The sequence below is a fragment of the Sipha flava genome, unplaced genomic scaffold (assembly GCF_003268045.1).
Source record: "Sipha flava isolate LNK unplaced genomic scaffold, YSA_version1 2_pilon_pilon, whole genome shotgun sequence".
In the NCBI taxonomy this organism is placed as follows: domain Eukaryota; kingdom Metazoa; phylum Arthropoda; class Insecta; order Hemiptera; family Aphididae; genus Sipha; species Sipha flava.
In genome coordinates this window covers 4571297-4598089 of record NW_020272972.1, presented here as the reverse complement: position 1 = coordinate 4598089, position 26793 = coordinate 4571297, and the positions used below count along the sequence as shown (strand labels likewise).

General features: G+C 28.5%; 2 protein-coding genes across 3 annotated transcripts; both read left to right on the top strand.

Moving 5' to 3' along the window:
- Positions 1-1239: 1239 nt before the first annotated feature.
- On the top strand, positions 1240-2671 carry LOC112686045 (craniofacial development protein 2-like). The gene is made up of 2 exons (XM_025558149.1): positions 1240-1260; positions 2255-2671. The coding sequence occupies exons 1-2, from the start codon at positions 1240-1242 to the stop codon at positions 2669-2671; spliced, it is 438 nt and encodes a 145-aa protein (XP_025413934.1).
- A 3462-nt stretch (positions 2672-6133) lies between these two features.
- On the top strand, positions 6134-26766 carry LOC112686025 (glycosyltransferase 25 family member-like). Of its 2 annotated transcripts, XM_025558126.1 has the most exons (5): positions 6134-6204; positions 6270-6327; positions 16814-16941; positions 17025-17228; positions 26476-26766. In XM_025558126.1, the coding sequence occupies exons 1-5, from the start codon at positions 6158-6160 to the stop codon at positions 26654-26656; spliced, it is 618 nt and encodes a 205-aa protein (XP_025413911.1). In that variant the 5' UTR covers positions 6134-6157; the 3' UTR covers positions 26657-26766. The 2 variants fall into 2 exon arrangements, with proteins under 2 accessions (XP_025413911.1, XP_025413912.1); XM_025558127.1 differs by lacking the exons at positions 6134-6204; positions 6270-6327 and adding an exon at positions 16587-16688.
- Positions 26767-26793: the final 27 nt, after the last annotated feature.

Below are 26793 nucleotides of genomic sequence, written 5' to 3'. Positions count from 1 at the left end.
AATGTTTTAAAACTATTTTTTTTTAAAAATCCAGTAACACTATGATATAGGTAACTAACAGTTATAGTTGATAATATAATTACAAAGTGTAATGTATGTTAGACTTGATAGTGTGAAATGGAATGAAAAGATTAGTTAATTTCATAAAATTATTTTCAATTATTGTTATATTCTATATTTTTGAATATATCCCGTCTCATTGAAGAAATTCATCATACGAATCTATGTAATTGAAATGATGAAATAAAAATTCTCTATTTTATTGAAACTTATTAAAACTCGCATTTTATTCACAGTATACATTTATACTAATTGTGGTGTGCGATATAAATAGGGTTTGGTACACCTAATGTGTCTATGGTGTTATAATATCGCGGAACCACCTGGTACCGATAATACGTGTTTAGTGTCTATTATTATTTTTAATTTTCTACTTTAATTTCTATAAAATTACTGTGTTAATAATAGTGTAATAGTGCCAGCTAATCGAACAACTATTGCATTTTGGTTTAATTTTTAGGAATGTTCTTTTGCGAAGTTAAGTTTTTCGTATAAACTTGTCAAGTGATATTTATTGTTGTTTGTCTTGGCCAAAAAGTTTAGTAGGAGTGTACATATCAATCTACTTATATGGTTGTTTGGATGAAATATTTTACGGTTAGATTAGATCGGGTTATATCCCGAAGGTACGACGATTTTAGTTACTCTTTATTTTTAGTGTTGTGGGTGTTGTTTGCCAAAAAAAAAAAAAGAAAATCGAGGATCAAATTTGCCTTCTTTTCACTATTTCCTTAAAAGAAAAAAATACACCCAATTATTATTACTTTATGTACTTTAAGCCTTGGCCCGTTCACTAATAAATATAAAAATATGTATTAAATATCTAAGAAATCAATAGAAGCAATAAAATAAAAATTTGCTTTGATGTACCCCTTACTTGCTTCTGAAAGTTATTTTTATAGCATATCTATAGTATTCTTATTTTTTTTTAAATTATAAGAAATTATTTTTATGAACAATTTGTACTTAAAAAATGATCGATTATGAAATTCGTAAAATAATTCGTATTGGGAATTTAATAGGAAATAATTTGTATGACTTAAAAAAATAATTCACAAATATAAAATACACAAATTAATTTATATAGTAAAGAGATTTCTTACTATCGCATCTTTATATCGTCTTATAAGTATTTTACCGATGAAAAATAAAAATAAAAATTCTTTGTACTCAATAGGAATGCGTTTACTGTGTGATGATGTAAATGTCGTAGTCACATCTCATTCACGTGCAGTTTAGTAAATCCTGTAATGATATTTCGTGCACATCCTTCTACTCAGAAAAAATTCAACTTCACTACAACTTTCCTGTTTATAGGGGACTATTTATCTCAGAAAACAACTATAATATTTAGCGAAATATCTATTATCCGATTTAATTTGCTTTCTTTGATTTATAAGCTATACCATCCATTTAAAGTACATTTAAAATAATAGCTCTGGTAAAATGAAAGTTGAATATTTTTTTACTATAAATATAAATGTAATTATTGTATTCTGATAAAAAAAGTTTTTTTTATATAAACTTACTTAATTGTTATAATTAATTTATGTATGAAATAATTAATGATCAATTTTTACATAGCGATGGTTTAGATTGATTCTTCTATAAGTTTAACATGTGGATGTTAAAGTTATATTTTAGATTTTGGTTCCTATATATTGATTTAATAATACTCTTATATACTTTAAATACTTTGGATATTGTATTTTGTAGTAATATAAAATAAATTAAAAATTTAAATGACAATTATAACCTGTAAGTCTTTTCGCTGTTAACAAATATATCATCAAATACTCGATCATCTGAAATTTCAATGTCTCTATGAATAGATAATAATGCGAGTCCGACAAGTCTTGACTCTGAAGTTGAATTCGCGATCCGTGATTCGCGACCGATACACAACATTATATGCATTAAATATCTACTACCACAGATAGATAGCTGTAAAGTGTTAAATACTAAAAATTTTTAAATATTTTTAATTTTTTAGCGATTTTCATAGACCATTAATATAATTTTTTTTAATATTTCGGGGGAGAGGGGTCTACGGCCCCTCCTGCAAAAGCATATATAAATCTTATAATATATATCTTATGATATATTAATAATATACTTATTAATACAATTATTTAGAAAATATAAATTATTACTCAATTTAAATTATTTATTATATGTTCTTAAATCAATAAAGCAATATAAAAAGGTTCATCGAATACTAATTAACGGGTACGCCCCAACTGAAGACAAAGAAGATGAAGTCAAAGATATTTTTTACGAAAATTCAGAAAATGAGTGCGACCAGATACCGACCAACAAGGTAAAAATCTTATTGGGAGATTTTAACGCAAAAATAGGGCAGGAAGTAGAGTATAGACCAACAATTGGGAAGGAGAGCCTGCATAAAACATCGAATGATAATGGCACAAGATTAGTTAATTTTGCTACAACCAGAAATATGATAATAAGTAGCACCACATTCCCACATAAGGATATACACAAGGAAACCTGGGTATCACCATCAGGACAAATAAAAAAACCAAATAGACCATGTTGTAGTGGACAGACGTTTCAAGAAATGCGTCATGGATGTCTGGAGCATGAGAGGTAGCAGCGCAATGTCAGATCATTTTATAGTAAGAGTAAAAATCAAGCTACGTCTGTCAGTTGAATGGAGAAAAAAGAACGTCTCTATCAAAAGGTGTTTAACATAGAAGACCTAAAAAACCAAGAAATCAATAGACAGTACAAGAATAAACTAAAAGAGACCTTGAGTCTGACGGAGAATTCAAATAACGCAGATAATAACGTAGATAATCTATGGAATGAGATTGAAAACTCGATTAAAACTGTGGCCACAGAAGTCCTAGAATTTGAAGAAAGAAAGAGGGGGAAAAAATGGTTTGATGAACAATGTAAAAAAGCGAATAATGAAAGAGATATTGCCCGAATAAAAATGCTAAAAGACCCAAGTGAGGAAAATAAGAGAGTACTATCGGCTAGACAAAGGGAAACTAAACAATTGTTTAGAAAAAAGAAAAGAACATGGGAAAATTCTAGACTTGAAATAATAGAAAACAGCTATAAAATCAATGTAAGACTTTTTTTTGAAAAGGCGAATGAAATTAAGAATGGATTTAAGACAAAAGCAACAATTATAAAGGATGAAGAAGGATTTCTAATAACGGATAAAAAAAAGGCTGCAAACGAGTTCAGGAACATGTTTGAAACAATGCTGAACCAACCTACTCAAGTAGAAGTGGAAGAAAACCTCAACACGGTTGAACACAGATTAGACGAACCCACGTTAGAAGAAGTAGAAAGGGCAATAAATATGTTGAAAAATAGGAAAGCACCAGGGGAAGACGCAATTGTTGCAGAACTACTGAAAGAAGGAGGGAAAGAACTAATGACACGACTGAAACGACTAGTAGATAATATATGGACACAAGAAGAAATACCAGTAACATGGCATATGTCAGTTCTATGCCCGGTTCACAAGAAAGGAGACGCTATGGTTTGCCAGAATTACAGAGGAATATCCTTACTAAACACCTGTTACAAATCAGTTTCGAACATCATACTAAACCGTATCAAGCCATACACAAGGGAAATAATAGGGGAATATCAGGCAGGTTTTATGTCAGGGAAATCTACAGTGGATCAAATTCATACAATAAAACAAATAGTAGAGAAAAGTCACGAGTTCGACATAGATTTGCACCTACTATTTGTTGACTTCAAACAGGCATATGACTCCGTAAATCGAAGTAGATTATGGAAAGCAATGACCCAACTGGGAATCCCTACAAAACTGGTGAGATTGATAAAGACATGTGTGCAAAAGTCCAAGTGTATAGTTAAGTTCAACGGAGAAATATCTGAAGATTTCTCAGTTGAAACAGGTCTTTGACAAGGAGATGCGTTATCCCCCACATTATTTAACATAGCCTTAGAATCGATAGTGAGAGAAGTACTTGATGATGTCACGGGCCTAAGAATTGGAGGAGGACACCAAATCACACTAGCTGCGTATGCTGATGACATAATAATTATGGGAGAAACCGAAGAGGACCTAAAGCGGTCGGCAGAAAAACTAATAAGTAAGGGAAAAGAGATTGGACTACAAGTTAATGAAGGAAAAACGAAATACTTAATAGTATCACGTAGAGAACAAGTACAAAATTCGTTAGTAGTCGGTGGATTTACATTCGAAAGGGTAACAAACTTTAAATACCTGGGAGTAGATGTTAACCAACAAGCAAACAGCCATGATGAGATTAAAAGGAGAATAAATGCAGGAAATAAGAGCTATTTTGCGCTCGTACCTATATTTAAATCAAGATTAATCTCCAAAAATACAAAAATAAGACTATATAAAGTACTCATAAGACCTATAGTTTTGTATGCTTGTGGAGCATGGGCATCAACAAAGTCGGACGAGAAAAGATTACTACTATTTGAAAGGAAAATACTGCGGAGAATTTATGGACCTAAAAGAAACGAGGAAAATTTATATGAACGAAGAACTAATGCAGAATTAAGGGCAATGTTCAACGAGCCAAACATAATGGGAATACTTAAAAGTAGACGAATAAGCTGGGCCGGGCATGTATGGAGAGTGGAGGGCCAAACAGTACATGATGTCACAATGTGGAAACAAATAAGAAACGACTGATAGGGAGGCCAAGGCAGCGATGGACAGACCGAGTTAAAGAAGACCTCAAGCTCCTGGGGGTTAGAGAGGGAAAACAACTGGCGAAGAACAGAGAATTGTGGAGAGGTGTAGTAGAAGCGGCGATGGACCTTCAAGGCCCGGAATAAGCCAAAAAAAAAAAAAAATTTCATCGAATTTCGATGGAAACTTGATATTTCTTCCAATTAATGGTGTTAAAAATATGGAGTATTTTTTTTTAGCCTTTACGTAAATGATATTATAAATTAAATAATATAGCTTGGATCGACATATTTTCATATTAATGAGATCTACTTTAGATCAATTGATAATTGCAGTAAGCTCTAATAACTTTCACAGGTATAATATTTCGCATTTGTTGGTTAGAGTTTTCTTCAAATCCTGCTAGTTTTTTCAAAATAATACATCAAATAACGAACATATATGTACCATGTATGAACAGTATAACAGAAGATCGAAAACATTCTATGACTAAGTTAGTTATAACTATTCAACGGTATGGACTCTAATTAGAAAAATGATGACAAATTGCTATTATAGATCAAGTATATGTAAAACAAAATTTTGAAAATTTTGTAATCACAATTTTTTTTATATATATCTTTGACTTTAAAATAGTAAGAAAACTAACGAAAATATATAATCTTTCATATTAAGAAATCATAAATTTTTTTTTAAATTTGCTTACATTAGGCTTAAAATAAATAAAAATAAAATAAATTTGGGTACAAGATTTTCACATGTTCTTTGTGGCTATTACCTATTTAAACGTTAATTACAAGTATATACATATACATATATATATATACTATAAATATCCGGATATTTACAAGTGTACAGTTGAATCTCACGTACATATCTTATTTGATATCGTATTATTTATTAGAGAATCAACCAGTGAAAATAACCAGTAAGTTTGTGATATATTTGTATTATGGACATAATGTTACAATTTAACTTCACCATTTTAGTAATAAATACAAAGCGTTTACATTCTTATCATTCTATGATTTATGTTGTGTAATTTATTTTATTATCGTGTGGTAGAATCTGTTTTAGCATAACGCTAATTCATTATCAATAAATTAACAAATAATTATAGTTTTTAATGCTAATGAGATTAATATAGTATTGTCTATGTTTATGTCTATGTATATATTTAAATATAAATGACCTGTTTAAATAAAATATCTTACACGGTAAAGTAAATTATCAGTAAAACCTAAAGTATTGTTTTATTTTGAGCTTAAATAATAAGCGCAAGTTTTTATATTCTGTATTTTACTGGAATGTATTTATTCAGAATTTTAAAATTATTGACTGCTTGATTGCAGCAAAAATGTTATTTTAATTTTGTTTTTGTTTATTTTTAGAGCTTTGACAGAAACAGATTTGAAGTTCATGGACGTTAGGCTCATGCCTGGCTATAAAGACCCCTATTATAAACGGTAAATTAATTTTATTATTTTATTTTATTTAAAAAAATTATTTCAATTTTATTGTTATAATATAGGCCAATTACAAAAGGAGAGATTGGATGTTTTATGAGTCATTATAGAATTTGGGCTAAGGTAATTTTTCTACTTAAAAATATGTAGTTTATACAATTAAATTATTATATTGAGCTATATAAGTATACAAATAATTGCCTATTTATTTTATAAAATGCTGCTGAGAAACAAAAATTAAGCTTATAAGTTTTAAGTTTAAACGTAGAAATAATTAAAATAATATTAATAATTTATAGTTTTTATTAATATTCATATTGTAAAAAAAAAAAATAAACCGTTAATTCATAATATAAAAAAAAGGTCTATATTCATGTTTTTTATTTAACGAAAAAGTCTGTATTTGATTAAGTTAAATTTTGAATCAATTTATTATAACCCAACACAATTTATAAGTTATAATTATTTTCCGTAATGATCGATGTAAAAAAAATCCTAAGAAGTTTATTTTAAAAATGTCAAGTGCAATAGTAAGGGACCTATATCGGTAAATATAATCATTTTGAAGTTGTGATCGACGAGACGAACAAGTGGTTGGGTGCAATTTTGTTAGGATAAGGTTTGTTGGTCATAACAGACCCGGATTTATACGCAATAAAAATCTATAAAATATGTAGACTCTTATAAATAAACAAAAAATATGCAAAAATATATATTCTTACAAATCGATAAACTATAAGATTTTGAGTAAAAAAAATATATAAAAAAGTTTATTAAAAACAAAATGCGGAACAACATTTTTTTTATGAAATTATGCTTAAAGTATTACACTATTTATATTCAATTATTATTATATGATGAGTATCAGCATGAGGTAATAAAAATTGATTTCACGTTTTCTTATTGAAAACTTCTACAATTATCTCTTTTTATTGAAAAAACTTTTCACGTCAGTGCATATTTTAAATTAACTCTCCATTGATTATACTATCTATTTGTTTCAATGTAGAATATCCATGTTTTTTTGACAAATCAATTGCAAGTTTAGATCTAACAAAATCTATCCTTATTTATTGATTGTTCATCTTTTAATGTTAAAAAATTTAAAATATAAAATATAACAGTTGTTACATTGGTTTTTTTACGGTTATTATAGGATAACTGGAAAATGGTTGATGAAACTTAAAAAATAAAAGATGAAATAAAGATATAATAAATGTATAATGTAATTATCTAAAAAACGATTCAAAGTAATAATTACATTTTACCATCTGTTACTTAACTGATTTTTAACGGTTTTTTTTTGTTTTTGGCGTCAAATAAACTTTCTTTGGAAACCAATTGTTCATATCTTTTGCCAATTTTGTAATTTTTCGTTAGTGTTTCTTAATTATTAAATCCGTAGAGCTGTATCTTAAATATAATCCTCAAATATTTATAATTAGACAAAATTTGCTACCAAAAATCATCCTTACATTTGATGATTGGAACAAACTAATGTTTTAATATTAAATACCAACAATTAAAACAATATTAATAAAATAACAAATAAACATCATAGGTTTTGTTAGGTTCAATAAATCCTTTGTCTCATTCAAAGTTTCATTTCTAAATAAATAACTTAACATTTTTAAAATTGATGACATAAATTGTTATTGTTTTAACTGATATTATTGTATTTAGTAAAATATAGGTATGTACTCTTAATATGTTCATATTCATTTTTTTTTTCATTAATTTATCATAAGTTGTAATACTCGAGTAGAATTAAATATACGTAATTTTTGATAGAGGCTTTTAAAACGTGATGCTGCCAAAGGGTATTAATAATTTCTTGAACATAAAGTGAGACAAATAAAGAATTGTATCAGTAAATAAAAGAAACAAGGTCAATGTGAGCGACAGTCGTGGTAAAGAGAAAAAAAAATTGATAGACATAGTTGAGATAAATAACAATTTTGATTGAAGGAAAACTGAAGGTATGCGGATTATACCGAAATAGGTATTGTATACATTGTTATTATATTTTAAAATTATGAATTTACATAACATTTGATGATTGTGTTAAATCTGTAATTAAAATTTAGTTAATATTGAAGAATGACGAAATATTAATCCGAATGTATGCATCATTTATTTATTTCTGATATGGGATACTTCAGATAAAGGATACTTAAGAAATAGAACATAATCCAGACTTTATGTAGGTCAGTAAGATGTATGTATCTATAAACATTAAATTAAATTGATAATTAACCATGATTCTGAGTTTTTTTTAATCCTAAGGTTGGTTTTTATAAATTGTAATTACAACAAATGCTTTCTCCAATTTTCTCTATTCTTCGTTATATCTTTTAGCTGTCTGTAGAAAGTGGCTTCAGCATCCTTTATTATTTAGCTAATGATTCTGAGTATAAATAGATATTAAATATTTTATGTTAAAGGTAGTTAACGTCATAAAGGAATTTTGCTTTTTTGTATTTAAATATTATAATACACAATATTGGGTATTTAGTAAATCATAATTTATTTGTACAAAAAATACACATAAAAGAAAAATACCAGTTTTTATTTTTAAATTTGAGTCCAAGGAGTATATTAATGATCTATTATATGATTTATTTTTAATTGTGTAGTAAAATAATAAATAATCCCTATTTTTCTTGAAAGCTATAAGTTATGCCATAATTCAAACTTAAACTGTTAAAAATCCGACCAAGTGAAATCTTCAGATTTTTATTTTTATATGGTGCATGGTTTATGGTTAGTCTGCTATTAAACTGTTAAAAACTATAAAACATAAAGTTACTTATATTATCTACTAAAATTTAAATAAAAATGTACTTTCTTGATCAAGTTTATTATTGTTTCAAAGCTTTTTTTTTTTAGATTTATTCCAGATTAGAAAAAATACAAAGGATATCGAAAAAAATTTCTTTTTTTTATTTAATTTTCGATTTTTTGAGTATTTTGATGAATTTTATTTCATATAAGTTTAGTCGTAGAAAATGAAACGAAAACATAATCGTAAGATTAACGTATTTTTTGATTCATACAAAAATCTAAAATTTATTTATTTTTTAAGACTATCGTTATACCATTCTACTAGTATCATTATTTAATTTTATTTATTTTCGTGAATTTATTATTTACTTTTCGAAATATTAAAACAAATAGAAATAATACTTCCTTTCTTGCTTATATAAGGATAGATTTTGCGCTATTTTCGTGACTTAAATTGAATATTACTATATATATTTCTAAATATGTCTATCATGCTTATTTGTTTCGTTATAATAATTAAAAACTTATATGATAATTAGCTAGCACGAATTATTACTGTAAGGAATTATAATAATAGACACAAAATTAATATTGTATTATAAATTTCTATAGTATATAGTAATATCTCATTTTAAATAATTAAATCGAACTCTTGTGGTAAAGTATGTTGTATGAACTATGGATATGGTTATATTTATATAATTATGTATTTATATAATATATATTTATATAGCCATTAAGAGAATTTTTAAAACAGATTTTAATTGGTTTTTAATTCTTACTGTTATATATTATGTTGCTATACTCGTAATGCTATTTTATATTGTAATGTTCATCTGGATAAATTAATAGTTTGTAATGTTTATCTTCAACACATTTATATGCCTTGTAATATTCATAACGAAAAATATAATACGCTTTTTGAACATCCGTCATCTATTCTCATTGAGATCTAATTGATATAGTAAGTATTAATAAACGATGAGAAAATTAATAATTCGCAACATTAAATTAGTTTTTGTTTTTTATATCACTGTTATGTCTGATTTATTTTAATTTAACCGTGTTTCATAATATTGTATACATATCATAATAAGTTGCACAAATATTTTCTTTTCTTGTATAATTCCATTCTTGTATGTAGTATTTTTCCCTATAAAATAAAATGCTATTTTAAATCAGCTTTGATGCTACACGCTATGACTAGTAGGTCTTTGGGATTAGTGGTCATTCTTGTCACGAATTGATCTAATGCTCGCAGATTGTATATAGTTCATCTCTCGGCTACACAAACAATTCAATATTCCATACAAATTTTATTTAACCGACATATATATTGAAGCTGTAGATCATCCAAGACTTCGTAAAAGCTTTTATATCCTCGAGCTATTTGTTATCGAATAAATCTTGTCAGTATAGAATATACAAGGGGTAATGTAGTGGTGTAGTGGGAGACGAAATCCGAAATTGTTTGATTACTATAACCATATTTTCACGGAGATCCGTTGTGAGGATATGTCAGATCTGGACAGAATGAACGAAATTTTACGGATTTCATAAGAAATGGGTGGGTTTCGAAAAAAAATATGTATGTCGAAAACACTTGATGAAGTTTTAAGTAAAATGGTTCTCAAAATTACGATATTATTATTTAGGAATAAATTATCTGCACTGCGTAATAATACTTGTAACAGACAATACGTCTGAGTTTATAATAAACATTTAAAAATAAATAGTACGTTTTGGTTTGATCGGTCACACTCCGATAAAAAGAACGATGGTATTCTCTTTATTTCTGCAAAATAAATATTTTTGAACGATTAGTTATGTATTTGTAAATTAATTATACTAATAGAAATAAAAATGAAAGTATTGAAGAAATTGCAATTTTATTTGAATTTGCTTGCTGTTTTTTATTAGTGAAGTTTAAAATTTTTGTTTATTTATCTAGGATATATTATCACAAAAAGTTGTTTGTTGATAGATAAGGATTGTGTAGTACTCGTATTAATACATATAGCTTACACAGTAATATTATTTTATTGTAACATCTTCGGAAACTAAAGTATCGTTTAAGTTGTTCTTTAAAATTTTAAAAATGTTTTATTAATGCTATGTTTTAAGTTTTAATATTTTTAAATGTACTCAAAAGTAAACATCTAACGAAAAAAAAATTTCCATATCAGTCACCTTATCATTTTTAAGGAATTTTTACTAATCATCATTAGTTCATTTTTTTAGTTAAATTAAAATGTAGTATATTTTCAATAGCTATCAAACTGTATCATCTTTTTTTCAGTTCAAATATTTTTTCCAAAATTCAAAATTTATTTACCCTGAAAAGACAAATTATAAAGATTAATTTTTAAATTTTAGATTATTTCTATCATTGAATCTTGTTTATTTATGATTGATCTCTTTTTAAAATTTTTTTTTTGGTATTATATGGTTTAATCGATGTATTTTTAACGTTTGTATTCTTTATTTTTACAAATTAAAAACATTGTATTTATGTATATAATATGACTCTTATAATATACTCTTAAAATTGTACACAAATAATATAAACAAATTGTAAATTGTTGGTTTTTAATTATATTATATTATTCTACATTTCAATTCATAGCATTTAATTGGTTTAAGAAAACATTTTTTTAATTGTATTTTCGATTATGTCTTATGCGGTTTGTATAATTCTCCAATTATAAGTTTCTTAATTATACTAGTCTTTTGGCTTCTGATAAGTATTTGATTATTCGATTATAGCTTATTCATATATCATACAAATACATTTTTTGTTGGTTTCATAGTTTCAAAATAGTTCAGATCTTAATTTTAAAAAAAAAAAGTTTTGTGTGATTTATAAGAAATGTTTTTATGCACGATATGTCATAGTTTGAGATACGAGTGTTAAGAAATGGATAAAACTTTATAATTAGTTTTAGATATATTATTTAATTTACATATTTTATTTTTTAAATATTTATTTATATTTTAATCTTATTATTTTAATTTCGTTTATCGAAATAAATGAAAAAAAAAAAAAAATAAATAAATAAATAAGAACATTTTTTTTATCAATCAACTCTATAGGGAAAGTTTACGTTATTTATTTGTAATTATATATTGTGCCTAGTATAGTTATTAGTCCATTGTTTGATCAAGATAAATCAAAACATTGAATAAAATTATAGTTTAAAAACTACAGTTATATAGTTAGGTTAGGCGAAAGTTAATATGTAAAGTTTAGTATGGCGAAACTAAACAAATAATTATATAATAATTATTTTACAATATTATATTTTCGTAATCAGGTGATTAACAGTTGAATAAAATTTTGTCAAAAGTTTTATGGGTGTTTTTGTGTGTGAACGAGAAAAAGTTAGGTAGACGTGTGTTCTGCAAATAAAAAGTTATTTTGACGTTAAACAATTTTCTATTCGTTTTCAAATGACCGTGAGTTAGATATTAGCGTTTCATAGTCGCAAAAGCTATATTATTGTTGAAATACTACTAGAGTTTGATTCCAGAATCTATAATGTTCATGAATTATTTCATAAAATAAATACATGATCACAATCGTTATATGAATATTTTAGTTTAGTTATTTAATGTAATGACTTATTATCGCACAAACATTTTTATTAGTCTTGAAATTAAAGATTTGAGCTTCCTCTACGTCCCCTCACTGGATTTTCGACCCCATATCGATCTTATTATTTGCAAAACGCTTCGTGCTCTAGGTTTTATAAGGCGAGATTCATCAAATTTTGATTCATCCAAATGCTTATCTGTGCTGTATTGCTCGTTAGTTAGAAGTTTATTAGAATATGGTACCGTTGTTTGGTCTCTTTACACCTTAGGTAACATGCGGCGTCTAGACAGAGTTCAGAATCGTTTTCTGAATTTTGCTAGTTACCGCCTGAACATTCCCCACCCGCCCCACGACTACAGCATTATTAGCAATAAGTTAAATTTAAAATCTTTAACCGAACGCCGTAATATTTTCTGTTGTAATTTTATTAATGGACTGATTGAAGGAACTATCGATTCACCCCGCTTGTTAGAACAGCTCGACATTCGAATACCCCGATGCACCAGGTCTAAGGAATTGTTTTACCTACCTACGAATCTATCTAACTTTGGAAACAATTCTCCTCTAGTTAGGATGATGTCTATTACCAATAAACTCAATGCTTAATATTTTCGTAACTTGATCAACTGTTAAATCTTACTTGTATACACATTTTAAATTTTACCTTATTTTTGTTTTGTAATTCATATCTATTTAATGTTTGATCGATATTAATCGTATTAATTGATTACTTGTTTAAAAGCCGAATAGCGTAAATTATAATAAAATAAAATAAAAGAGTGGTAAAATTTTTGGAATGTATTTGTTTGCGACGTCTCTAAAATGCTATCCTAATTGCGTCTAATTAATGCAGTGTCCGTGTGTGCGAGTAGGAGGTAGGTTGATAGATTTAATGAAAATCAACACCGTTAAAATCTAGCCTTATATTTTATAGCGTATTCATGCGTGTACTTAAAAATCAATGTTGGCCTCCCGTATATTATGATTTAATAACCGCTCGGAGAACAATAGTTTTTTTTTTTAATTTTAAATCGTGTGGTTGATATTAACTAATAATTATAGTGATTTATTGCGTATAATGTTTTATGACAGATCATTGGGTTTTATTAATTTTACGGAATCGTTACGAGGACTTAATGTTATTGATGTATTTTCCTTATAATCTAACTCATTGGAATAGCAAATAAATAATGTCCGCAGAGCTAAATACATAGCTAACACTATTGTATTTACTACTCGTAGGAAAATTGTTTACGAAGTTCATTATTGTACAACGCTGTTCCTTTTCCCGTCTTTTCCTCAAAAATGCCGTTATCTTCAATGCGCGATTTTTTTTTTCGTCGTTTTCTTAACATCGTTAATTAATAGAAATGTGGTCAATATATTTTCTGGTGGTGCCCTAGATGATAATAAATTATTGGTTATACTTTATCGGTCAATCGTGCTTAGGCGTATCGTACTCATCGTTCCATAACTCTATTGACAATACCGCTACGTCGAATTTTATAATTTATGGACTAATTTACGATTTACAATTCCATATTATCTGCGTGCGGCGTGTATACCCATTCAAATTTATGACACAGTATTGAATATTGTGTGATTAGTGTGTATTAGGAATAGGTCGTTCATGAACGGTCGTTAAAAATAAACGAATCATTTCAGTGAACAAACTGATTCAAATTCAAAAGGTAAGAACCATTCGTTCATATCATTCAAACGATTTCTACTGATTGGTTTCGAATTTCATATGATCAGTGTTCACTAATAATTTCTTATGTACCAGGTTTTGAATTTTTGACAAATGATTCAATTAATTCGTTTATAAACCTATATCATCTTACGCTTACCCGTTATCGATCAAGTAGTATTTTGACACTGTAGAGTAAAAATTAATTTTACTATCTTTATCATGAGTACCTATACATAAACCTTAAAATATAATTAATGCATATATTATTAAATATTATATAAAAAAATTCATAAAACTGTGAATTATAGAGTAAAAGCTTTGAATCTACACAAATACAACCGTGATAACCGTTGAGATCAATAATTTAGTATGACTATCAATCATTATATTTTTCATTTTTAGCTATAGATTTTTTATTGAAAATCCGTAATGTACATATGTTGTAGAACTTAATTTTGTTATCTTATAATAGTAATTTATAACTCTCACTTACACAAGTCTTGGAAGTAACTGTGTTCAGTAATATCATAATATTTCTGTAATACTGTTCATTGGAAATAAATAAATATTAGTATTAACAGAGAACTCTACATATTTCCACTTTTTGAATAAAATAAACTTTAATGTAGGTACCTATTTAAAATCTTCGAATACCGTTATAATATCTTATTTTAAATGTTTCTCATTAGTTAGATAGTACAAAATGCTAATGAAGTCATAAATTCAAAACTGCGTTTAGATGTATTGAATTATAAGAAAATACTAGTTTGTTGAAAGTAAATTAAAATTAATAAATATTTTGTATTTTTATGTTATAGATATTTGTGTGAAGCACAACTATTTGTATACATAATATGCATAAATCATTAAGGGTGAAGCTCCCAACAGTCTGATGAAATGTAGCATTACTCAGTACACATTAAAAATGCTCTAATTATTAGATATGTATTATTTCAATATTATATTTGTAGAAATTAAAAAAAAAGATTAAATAATAATTTAAAATAAATTAAAAATAAAAAAAAAGATACTATTAATAGGTAATTCATTTTACTACCACAAACATGATAAGTGAACAAAATTTATAAATTCATAAATTCAATCCTCCTTCGTGGTTCTTTGAATTAATGATTGAATTTCAATTCTGTTGAATTAGTGAATTGATTCATTTTTTCCATCCCTAGTGTATATTATTCGATTATAATACTGAACTGCTGTATGTGTGATTGGCGAAACGAAGGTTTGTAAAATTACGTTATAAGATATATTGATTGTTATTGTACATCAGGAGTGTATTTAGATTTTTTTTTGCGAGGGGGGGGAGTTATTTCCTCTAAATAAAATTTCACAATTTAAGTAAACAATTTAAATTTGTATTATATATTATGACTCTTTTTTTTAAAAAATTAATGAAATAAAATTAAATGAAAAACCTTCATAATATTAAAAACTAAATATAATAATAATGAAGCAATTTATATTAAATTTAAATGTAATTGTTACGACTAAAATTGTCGGTTATATAAATATTACACTACAAATTATACACTACATCATACGAACAATTTGAAAATAATAACTCATATTACAATAATAATTTCAGCTTTTACAATTTACATTGTACAGGGTAAAATCAGATTCAAAATGCTTTTCTGGAATTTCGGTGGGGGGGATTAAGGCCCTCTCAGTCCCCTCTATATATATATCCCCTATTGTACATGATATCTACGTAACAGCATGCGGAATTATTTGATTTGTATAAAACAAAATCTTTACGAAAGAAGTAAATGTCTTATGGTACGCGATTTTGTCCAAAGCTAAGAAAACTTAACTCTAAACGGTTTTAGATGTATCCGCGGGAATTTAGTTGTTCTGTATAATATTTTAATTGTTTAAATGACTGTGTTTATTATAACTGGTCTATGATTTCACTATTTTAAATTTTTATATTTTCGTTTTCAGTTTTAATTTATCTAAATACATGGGAAAACATAATATTAATTGGTTTTTGACTTTTTTCCATTTTGCAGCAGTAATATATTATGCTATGTCATGTATGTTTATTTTTTATTTTTTTACTGAAAATGATATATTTTGATTTGACCGTTGAAATTGTTTTCATTCAGAAATTGTTCACAATGAATAAATTTATTAGGTTTTTTAATTTGAAGTATACGAAAAGTAAGCAATAGCTATTCATCCATTTGATAACAAAGCGTATTTAATATCATTCATTTACATAAAAATGCAAAATGTAAATATATTGTAATTGTATTATTACATTTTGTTATTCAGTTTTAGATTCCGAAAATAATTTTTATTTTTCGTCGAACGGTTTAAAAACTTTTAGTCAATATCGTTATGGCATCAAATATTACATTCGACAATAGTTTTTCTTCTATAACTAATGAGGTAAAAAATATTTCAAAACAAACGTTACAGCAAAAACTTTTAGAATTAAAACGACTAAATTGTACGAAGAAAGTTTATATGTCAACATTTATACAAATATATATATTTTTTTTTTTTCGTATCAGACAACATCTGAAGGGTTAGGAGAAGTTTTAGTCCTGGAAGACGATGCAAGATTTGAACCGTATTTCCGTTTTAAGTTACAAATGGTGTTGAATGAATTGAGACGTCTTCCATTTTCTTGGGATTTAGTGTACGTACCGTACTATTTATTTCGCTAAGCTCGGAGCAACTCTATTGTTTTTTTTGTTTATTTATTGTTTTGTGTATAAACAGCTATATCGGCCGAAAGTCGTTAAACGATAACAACGAAATTCGTCTGGAAAACTCGAAACTTTTGGTATGGCCAGGATATTCGTATTGGACGCTTGGGTATTTGCTGAGTGGAAGTGGTGCAAAAAAATTGTTAAACGCCGATCCGTTGAAGAAATTGTTGCCAGTGGACGAATTTTTACCAATAATGTTCAACCAACATCCTAAGTAAGTCACGTGACGTGTGTGTAGCTATAGGCGGTTTACAATTTACATGTATTATAAATCTTACATACTTTAAATATCTACGTATACCTACTGTATTATTTTTGCTAAGTTACTGCGATCTTAGTTTGTATTGAAAACTTGTATTTCAAATCAAATCAAATCTTACCTATGTTAACGAATAATTTTATCCTGAAATAATTAGTTTTGAGAATCCGAGTGGGCTCTGACTGAATATTAAAACAATATTATTTAATTAATTGAATGTTGCTATACGAGTAGAAATCGATTTTGACGAATCGGTCATTACGTTTTAACCTATAAACAGTAAAGTTAAATTCAAGTCATCGAATAAATCGTATGAAAATACGAATTTGAATATTGTCTTTTCCGATAAAGATATAATACGTATTAACATAATTTATTACGTATTATTTATAACGTACATTGCAGTTTTAATTTAATACAGTCAACACTTCACTTATAAAATTATATACTTAATTTTAATGATATATATTTGTATATAATATATACAAATTTTGCTTTTTAATACGTCAGAAAATAATTTTTTTAAATAATACGTGTATAAAACGTTTTATACGTTACATGTATATTATCCCACGTATAAAACGTATAAAATGACTAAAACGTATAATTCGGTTTGTTTTTGAAATTTACTCTTAAAAATTAAACATAATTCCTTTTTTAGATATTAAGTAAGGTTTTTAAATTTTATACATTGTAAAAATATATTTTACTACTTTTTTATCTAATATATCTACTTTAGTTTTTCGTTTATAATCTATTAATATAAAATATTAAAAGTGTTGCAAATATTCCAAGTACAATGAATTTACTATAAATAAATCTGTGATAAAATAATGATAATTATTAACAATAGATTAATAGCACCACAATTGTTTATTAATAATTTATATTTTCTTATTTTATTGTGTTTAAATTATAAATGCTTTTTTGTTTATAAAGGATTTTATTTTATTTTATTTTTTTTTTTTTTTTTTTTTTAAAGGCTTCAAATACAAAGGTTTATTAGCCTACAATGGTTTACATGTTTAATTTATAAATATAATGGAAATTTAATAGTTATAATGTGCTGTCTTTGATCCATTGTCTTATATGTTCGTTGTGAGGTCGGCCATCTTGATAAAATTTACTATGGTTTTTTCTTGTCCTGGTCCGAGTGCATCTTTGAGTGAGGAGGTGTTTATGTTTGCTTTTGTTCTAGCGTTATGGTAAATGGGGCATTCTAGGATTATATGGCTAACGGTGAGTTTGCAGTTGCATGTTTTGCACCTGGGTTTGAGCTCTCTAAGCATAAGGTAGGAGTGAGTGATTTTAGTATGTCCGATACGAACTCTGGCGATTATGGTCTCTTCATGTCGTGTAAGCTTGACTGGAGGGTTCGGCCATTTTTTAGTTAATGGTTTTATTTGTCTGAGTTTATTGTTTTGGTTGGTTTGTTTTTCCCATTGATTTTGCCAGAGGGTATAAAATTTCGTTTTGAGGGCGTGGATTACATCGTCGTATGTTACAATTGGGTATATTTTGGTGTCCGGGGAGCTGGCCGCTTTCATTGCCAGTTCGTCAGCGAGTTCATTACCTGGGATACCGATGTGAGATGGAACCCACATGAGTTTGATGGATTTGTCAGTTGAGAGGATTATGTTTTGAATGCTTTGGGCGAGGTTGCATTTTGTATGTACGTTGGCTATTGAGGTGACCGCGCTCATAGAGTCACTTAAGATGAGAATTTTATCGTGGTTTGATGAGAGTGCGGTTAATGTAGCTTCGAGTATGGCGAAGGTTTCTGCTGTGTATATGTTGGAGAGAGGGTCTAATTTATGAAGACTATTTTCATTCCTATGGGTAATGGCGAAACCGGTTTCATTTGTTGTTTTGGAGGCGTCTGTATAGAAGTGGTAGTAATTTTTGAATTTGGTGTTTATTATTTCGTTGAAAGTATTGATGATCAGACTATGCGGTGTGTTATTTTTGTTGAAATTGATGAGTTCTATGTTGGCTTCTATGTGATTCATGTTTCATGGAGGGATTGTTGGGAACGTTTCTTTTGGTTTTATGTTGCTGATGTTGAAGGATATCTCTTCAAGGATGTCGTGAAGCTTTATATAAAGTGGTTTAAGGAGGTGTTCATGATAGGGTTCTGAGATTGTCCTTATTAAGCCAGTTTGGGGAGTAGACATCTTTTTGGCTGCGAACTTTGTAATTAGGTACTTTTGTCTGATATTCAATGGTAGGCAGTTGGCTTCGCACATCATACTCTCAATTGGACTTGATTTGAAAGCTCCGATGGCCATCCTGATGCCAGCGTTTTGTACAGTGTTGAGTGTTTTCAGGGTATTTTAGTTGGCGAGGCTGTAAATGATTGATCCGTGGTCTAATGTCGATTGTATCAAAGAGTTGTATAGAATTAAGAGTGTTTTGCGGTCGGCACCCCATTTAAAGTGGCTCACGGATTTGATTATATTTAGTTTTTTGGATGACGTTGCTTTCAATTTTTTAATGTGTTCTTTCCAGTTGAGTTTGTGATCGAATGTTAATCCTAGAAGGCGGAGGCTTTTTGTGTCAGGGAGAGCATTTCCTTGCATTTTTATATAAAATGGATTGACACTTTGAGGGGGAGAAAATGAATCCAAATGAATCCTGTTTCTGTAGACCATCGGCTGATGCTGTCGATTGATTTTTGCATGAGTGAGCAGGTAGTTTTGATGTTTGATCCTGAGAGATATAGGCTGCAGTCATCGGCATATAATATAGTTTTCACAGGTGATTTTATGTATTTGCTAATATCGTTAATAGCTATTAAAAAAAGGGTTACACTTAATGAGGATCCTTGTGGCAATCCATTTTCTGTTCCGAATGTCGATGATAGAGTATGTCTGAATTTGACCTCGAAGGTTCTATCAGCTAGGAAGTTATTTATAAAATTGAGTATTTTTCTTTTGAAATTCCATTTGTGGAGAGTAGAAAGTACCCTATGTACCCATACCGTGTCATAAGCTTTAGCGATGTCTAGGGATACCATTAATAAGTGATTTTTTTTTTCGAGCGTCTTGCATATGTTGGTGTGGATGATTGTCAGAGGATCTGAGGTAGATCGGTTTTTGCGGAAGCCGAATTGATGTGGTGAAAGGAGGTTAAGGGTTTTTAGATGCCATGTAAGCCTGGAGTTAATCATGCTTTCGAGCGTTTTACTCATTGTATTTAGGAGGGATATTGGTCTATAGTTATTGATTTCGAAAGGACATTTGCCAGGTTTAGGGATTGGGATTATATGTGATGTTCTCCATTGTTTTGGAAAGGTGCAGTTGATCCAGATGTTGTTGAATATTTTGTGTAGAATGTTTAGTGAGGATTGCGACAGGTTTTGGAGGAATGAAAAAGGTATTCCGTCTGGGCCAGTACTTTTACTAGTTTTTTTTTTCAGTGAGGTATATAGTTCAATGATCGTGAGAGGAGAGTTGATTGTGTTATCCGGGTAATCTGCTTCAAAATTGATCGGGGAGTTAATTTCGACCGTTTTTTTTTAGGGTAACAAAGTCTTTATTATAGTTTTCATTGCTGTTGTTCCGTTGGAAGAAAGTTCCAAAGGCGTCTGAGATTTCTTTTTTATCAGTAATAGTTTTGTTATTGGAATTTATTGTCTTAGTTTGGATCCGGTTATTGCCTTTCATGCTGTTGATCTTGGACCACATGAGACTAGAGGTTGTTTTATAGTTAATGCTGGCTGTGAAACTCTTCCATGATTCGGTTTTGCTAATGTTAATTGTTTGTCGTGAGATTGCTCTGCGTTTTTTGAGTTCTATATGATCTGATTGGAGTTTGGTTTTCTTGAAGCGGTTAAGTGCTTTTTTGTAGTTTTTAATAGCAGTTTCACAATTTTCATTCCACCAGGGGACTTTTTTTTTTTTTTTTTTTAGTATGGTTTGCTTTTACCTATTGTGTATTCAGCGGCTTCAGTGATAATACTTGAGAAAGTTTCGACTATATTGTCTATGTCTAATGATAGATTTGGTTGGAGAAGGGTTTCGAATTGTTTGGTTGTTAATAGGTTGTCGACTTTGTTCGCGAAGGAGGGCCAGTCGGGGTTTCGTAGGAGCCATTTGGGAGTCGATTTTTCTGATGGTTGTGATTTAAGAAGTCGTAATGTTATAGGCCAGTGATCATTGCTGTTGTAAGCCGTTTGAAAAGACCAATCTATAGTTCCACCTAAGGATGACGATGTGATTGATAGGTCGATAGCAGAGAAATTGTTGTGGGTTACATTATGTCTTGTGTAATTTCCATCGTTGAGGAGCACTATTGAGTCGTCTTCTAAAAGTTTTTCGATAGTTTTTCCTCGCCTGTCCGTGAAGTTGGATCCCCATAAAGTATTTCTGCTATTGAAATCGCCGAGTAACATGTAGGGACGTGGTAGTTGTTTAATGAGGTTTTCGAGGTCTGAGAGATTGAGGTCTGTGCTATCCGGGGCGTATATGTTGCACTAGCTGATTTTTTGATTGCTGTTTGAAGTTATTTTTATAGCAATTGTTTCTAATGGAGTATTAAGGGGGATAATTTCATGTTCTGATGATGTTGAGGCAAAGATGCATACCCCTCCACTGGCTCTGGCCTGGTTTGTGCGGTTCTTGAAGTATCCTTTGTAGTTTTTGAGGGTGGGATTTTTTTTATTGTGATTTAGGTTGGTTTCTTGTAAGCAAAGGGCTAATGGTTGGAAGTCTACAACTATTCTGTGGACGTCTGGTAGTTTCTTAAAATAACTATTTATGTTCCATTGGACTATTGTTTCTAAATGTGCTTGGTTGTTGTAGGGAGAGGAATGATTGAAGTATATGATATTGTTATTTGTTGTCATTTTTTTTTTTTAAAAGGCGGTTGTATGGTTGTGTGATTGTATGATTTGGTTTTATTTGTATGATCATGCTTCTGATTCGTTAGAATCATAGAGTTCAGCATTTAGAATTCTTGTGAAGCGGGTAATTCTGTTTTTGATACTGTTGTCTCGCAGACTTGGTTTGATTTTCGAAATTATATCTAATAATTCTTCTTTTTAAATATTGTATTCCTTATAGATTGATAGGGGATCGAAGGGACCTTGGTTATTTTCTAAAATATGTTTAAAGGTATCGTAGTCAATTTTAAAACTATATTGATCGTTAAAAAAATGTTGTATAGGTTCTAAATAAGTATCGATATTTTCTAAAAAAATTTTTAAGGAAGCGGATTTAGTTTTCTTATTCTTTTTTTTTCTATTGTTTTACTTTGGGGGGTTTCAAAGTTTGAAGGAGCACACATTTCGTTTGTTTCTTGAGATATATCCATCGGAGACGAGGGAGCAGATTGGGTATAAAACGAATCTGGCAGTGACCTTTTGATGCCGCTTGGTTGTTCAAGATCCATTTCTATTGTGTCTGTGTTTGGATTTGATTCTAGATCTTGGAGGTCTAATAGGGTAAGGGTTGAGGTAGTAGCTGGTGGATTGTTTTGAGGAGGGGATTCAGGAAGGATCTTTAGAGGCTCTAGTAGAGGTCTTGAGGGTACTGATGAGGGGTGTACTTCTGTAGGTGTATTGTCTATATTTAGAATTTCATCTAGTCTTGAAGCCGAGTTTGGATTGGGTATATCATTATTTTCCTTTGCAATTTTACTGTTTAAAACATTTTGATTCGTGCATTGGGATGCTATATGTCCTTGGGACTGGCATATGTAGCAGTTTAGGGAGTCGTCGGATAGAAAAATCCTATAGTTAGTGTCTTCGTAATTGATAAGAATTGATGTAGGAATTTTAGTAAGATCTTCGTGTTTAATGAACGTTTGGCGACGGAAGCTTAAAATATGTGTGAAATCTTCGACTTTCATGCCAGCCTTTAGAAAAGTTATCGGGCTGCATAGAGATATATTTAGTTTGACGAGTTCGTTTGCGATAACGTCCGGAGGTATGTTAGGGTATACGTTGGACAAGATAATTCTTTTGTTTGGGTTGTATAGTTTACGTAATTTGAATTGTTGTTCTTGTATTAAAATGTATGGGTGCTTTTCAATTAGATTATCAACTAGTGCCTTGCTCGATAGGAATATACATATACGTTATTTTGATATGCGGGACGCAAATAGAATATTGGAAGGTTGAACTAGTTTGCCGATAGCGATTATGTAATCTTTGTGTGGCAAGCTTACATTTATATCAATTACTATAGCTTGTTCTTTTTTCGGTATTAAGCTATTTGCAACAGTAGAAGCAAATGATTGTTTACTATTGTTCGTGTTAGTTGGGGTTTGTGGGTAATTATCAATGGGTGTCTTTGTAGAGGTAGATTGTTGTTGAAGCTTGAGGTCTGATGTTATTTTGGGTGAAATGGGTTTAGCGATGATTTTTGTTGTATTGGTTGGTGGGGTTTTAATTTTTGGTTTTGAACTATGTTAGTTTGTACTGTTTTGCGGATTGAAGGGCTTTTCAAAGCCGCTGGTTTTGAAGTTTGCATTTTGGTGGTTGGGCCTTGCGCCCGGAGAGTTTATTGTGTATTAGTTAATAGTATAATTAACGAGCATATTACCTGAGATACGGCGAGTGTAGGTTCTCTGTTGTACTGCTATCGCAAGCTATTAAAGACGGGACTCGTGAGACGAGATAAGGTACGTGTTGACTATACGGTGTCTAACGACGAACTAGATTTTATTTTTATACAGTATAAAACGTATAAAACTATGTGTTTTATACTATACCGTATTATACGTTTCAACCCTGGTTAATACTCGTAAACGAATATATAAATAAATAGTGTATCTATAGAAATAAATGCATAGCCTGTAGTATTATTATATCTGTAATGTACGCTCGTTTTCGAATTAAAATTTCATCAGGACAATACAAAGTCAATAAAATTGCGACTGAATATGAAATAATATAGGAAGGAATACACTGAGAAAATTTGGTCGTTTTATGGACGTACCATAAATATGTTAATAAATATAAATACTTTAGTTATTATTTATTTTTATTTAAAATGCATTGATATAAAATATTAAAATATTTTTCTCTATTCTATAATGTATAACTCTTTTAAAACCGAATTAATATAATTGTTATTTGTGGTATTTATTATTATTAAGTCTGTATTGATATCATAACTTATATTATGGTTATTTTCTAAAACATGTTTAGCGAAATTTGAATTGAAGTTGTTTTTTTTAATTTTATTTAATTTGATTATTTTAAGTTATTTATTTTGTGTACGAATAAACAAATAAACGTTTACGTGTAACATACAATTCCACGTTTTTAGGTTATATATAAACGTAAGGTATCTAAAGTATTATATATTATCTTGAACTGCGAAAATAATTTTAGAATATAAATGGATTGTGACCAGTCCCTATGTATTATAAGTATTATGTAATATTATATATAAGTCATATAGTTATGAAATTTTTTAAAAAAAATCAAATGAAATTTAATGTTTTGATATTAACTACATTTTTTTTTATACTTTATTACAATATATAAAAACAATTTGAAGGATAATAGTATTGAAATTGTATGATTTGTATTTCAACTATTTTACACATGAGTCTATTTTTGATAATCTATATTAAGTAACTATAACGTGTGTATAATTATCCATTAATTTATGTATAATATAAGTGCATGATAAAAAACATTAAAATCGAAAACAATCACGAACCACTATAATGTGTTTGTTAAGTATTTTAATCATATCATATTTTATAAAAACAATATGTATTGTACAAAATGTTTTTGAAAAATTATAATTAATTTAAGAAATGTCATAAAATATATGATTAACACACAAGACAATCACAACTGACTCGATTAAAAGTTAAATTACCGTATAAACTATGTTGTTTTAAAGTTAACACAAAAATATAATAAAGCGGCCATAGCATTTTTAACGACTACAAAATGTATATAATCGCATGAATTATTCGCGATTATGAAAGTTTTGAGAAAATATATTAATTTGCATTTAAAAAAATAAATAAGTTTACCATCTATGTTTACAAAACTGATTAGCTTTTTCTTTTCAATGTAATTCATGATTTGAAACTTAAAGCCTTTACTTTTAAACTTTTGGTTGATTTTTAGATACAACTAACTAAAATAAAACGTAATACTATTATATTAAACTAACCTTACAATTTTATACAAAAAATTTTTACATTTTTGTATAATATTAGCATAATAAAATAATAAGTAATTCTAAATAACTGATTATGACTAAAAAAGAGATTATAATTGTATATTTTGTTATACATAACATTTTTTATTTTAGTAATCTTTTAATATTTTAGATTCTGAGTGGAGCAAGTAATGTATTACATCATGATGTGTGTTTTGATTTTTCTGTATGTTCACATGATTTGATTAAAAGAATTATTTCCAATTTGTATTTTTTTCCGATATCAAACTAACTACTTAACGTCTAAACAGTTAAACTAAACAGTCGTTTGGGATTTAATTTATTGAAGTTTTCAACAGTTTTGAAAATAATTTATAAAACTGACGAAAAATTATAAGAAAAGACAACATTATCCGGATACTGTTTTTTTAGCAACTATTATAATATCAATTAAATTATCAATGTTTAAAAAAGTTATATTTATTTGAGACTTTTTTTTTTATAAATTTTGTTTGACCAAATTCGTGATGTAATTATAAAGTAATTATACTAATATAGTGTATAAATTATATTATGGTATGAGATTGTTCCTCCTGTTCTCGTTTAGACTTGGAATTTTTTTTCGTAACCAATGGTACATTTATTTAAAATTTATAAGAACGATTCGCATCTATATCATTCAAAAGCCTTTGCATCTCACATACCTCCTCTTGTTTTTCTTGCTGTATCTACATTTTGAAGTATTTAGTATTTATGTAATAATGCATCTGATATTAACTAAAATTGTATAATATTACTTATTTATTTACGATGTTGAAATTTATGTGGCGTTTTGAAAATAAGGAAACCTATATTAAGTAGAATATATTATATAATCGGAACAATATACGGTTACTGCAGCAAGGTGTCATGATGCTTGTAGCTGTCGCAAATATTTTACAATCCCATCACAGTGTGAACACGATTTATTTTAATTCGAGCATAACCTATGTCTGATCTCGTTTGCGAGAAAGAGTATTAAACTGTCACACTGAAATATTTATAACCTTTTTTTATTTTTTTATTTTTTGTAGGACTGAATGGTTAGAACAATTCGACGAACGGAATTTAATAGCGTTGTCTGCGTCTCCTCTACTCGTCTACCCCATTCGGTACACATCAGAAGACGGTTACGTTAGTGATACTGAAGACTCTGTGACTGTAGTGACAGATAGTCTAATTACCGAACAACAAGAAATCAAAGAAGATTTATGATCCAAGTGCCATTATTATCTATTATTATGAATTTTTTTATATCAAAATTTGTTAAGTGCCATATCATAGTTTGATTGTTATATTTCGACTACCATATCTATATGGTTATTTATTATTATTGTTATTTTTTTTTTATC

Bases quoted from the DNA above. Each gene is read 5' to 3' on its own strand.
- LOC112686025 (XM_025558126.1), top strand. From the start codon at position 6,158: ATGGACGTTAGGCTCATGCCTGGCTATAAAGACCCCTATTATAAACG. The intron at 6,328-16,813 runs GTAATTTTTCTA...TTTTCGTATCAG, and splicing joins ATTATAGAATTTGGGCTAAG to ACAACATCTGAAGGGTTAGG. The intron at 16,942-17,024 runs GTACGTACCGTA...GTGTATAAACAG, and splicing joins CCATTTTCTTGGGATTTAGT to CTATATCGGCCGAAAGTCGT.
- LOC112686045 (XM_025558149.1), top strand. From the start codon at position 1,240: ATGCGTTTACTGTGTGATGAT. The intron at 1,261-2,254 runs GTAAATGTCGTA...AAATCAATAAAG, and splicing joins TGCGTTTACTGTGTGATGAT to CAATATAAAAAGGTTCATCG.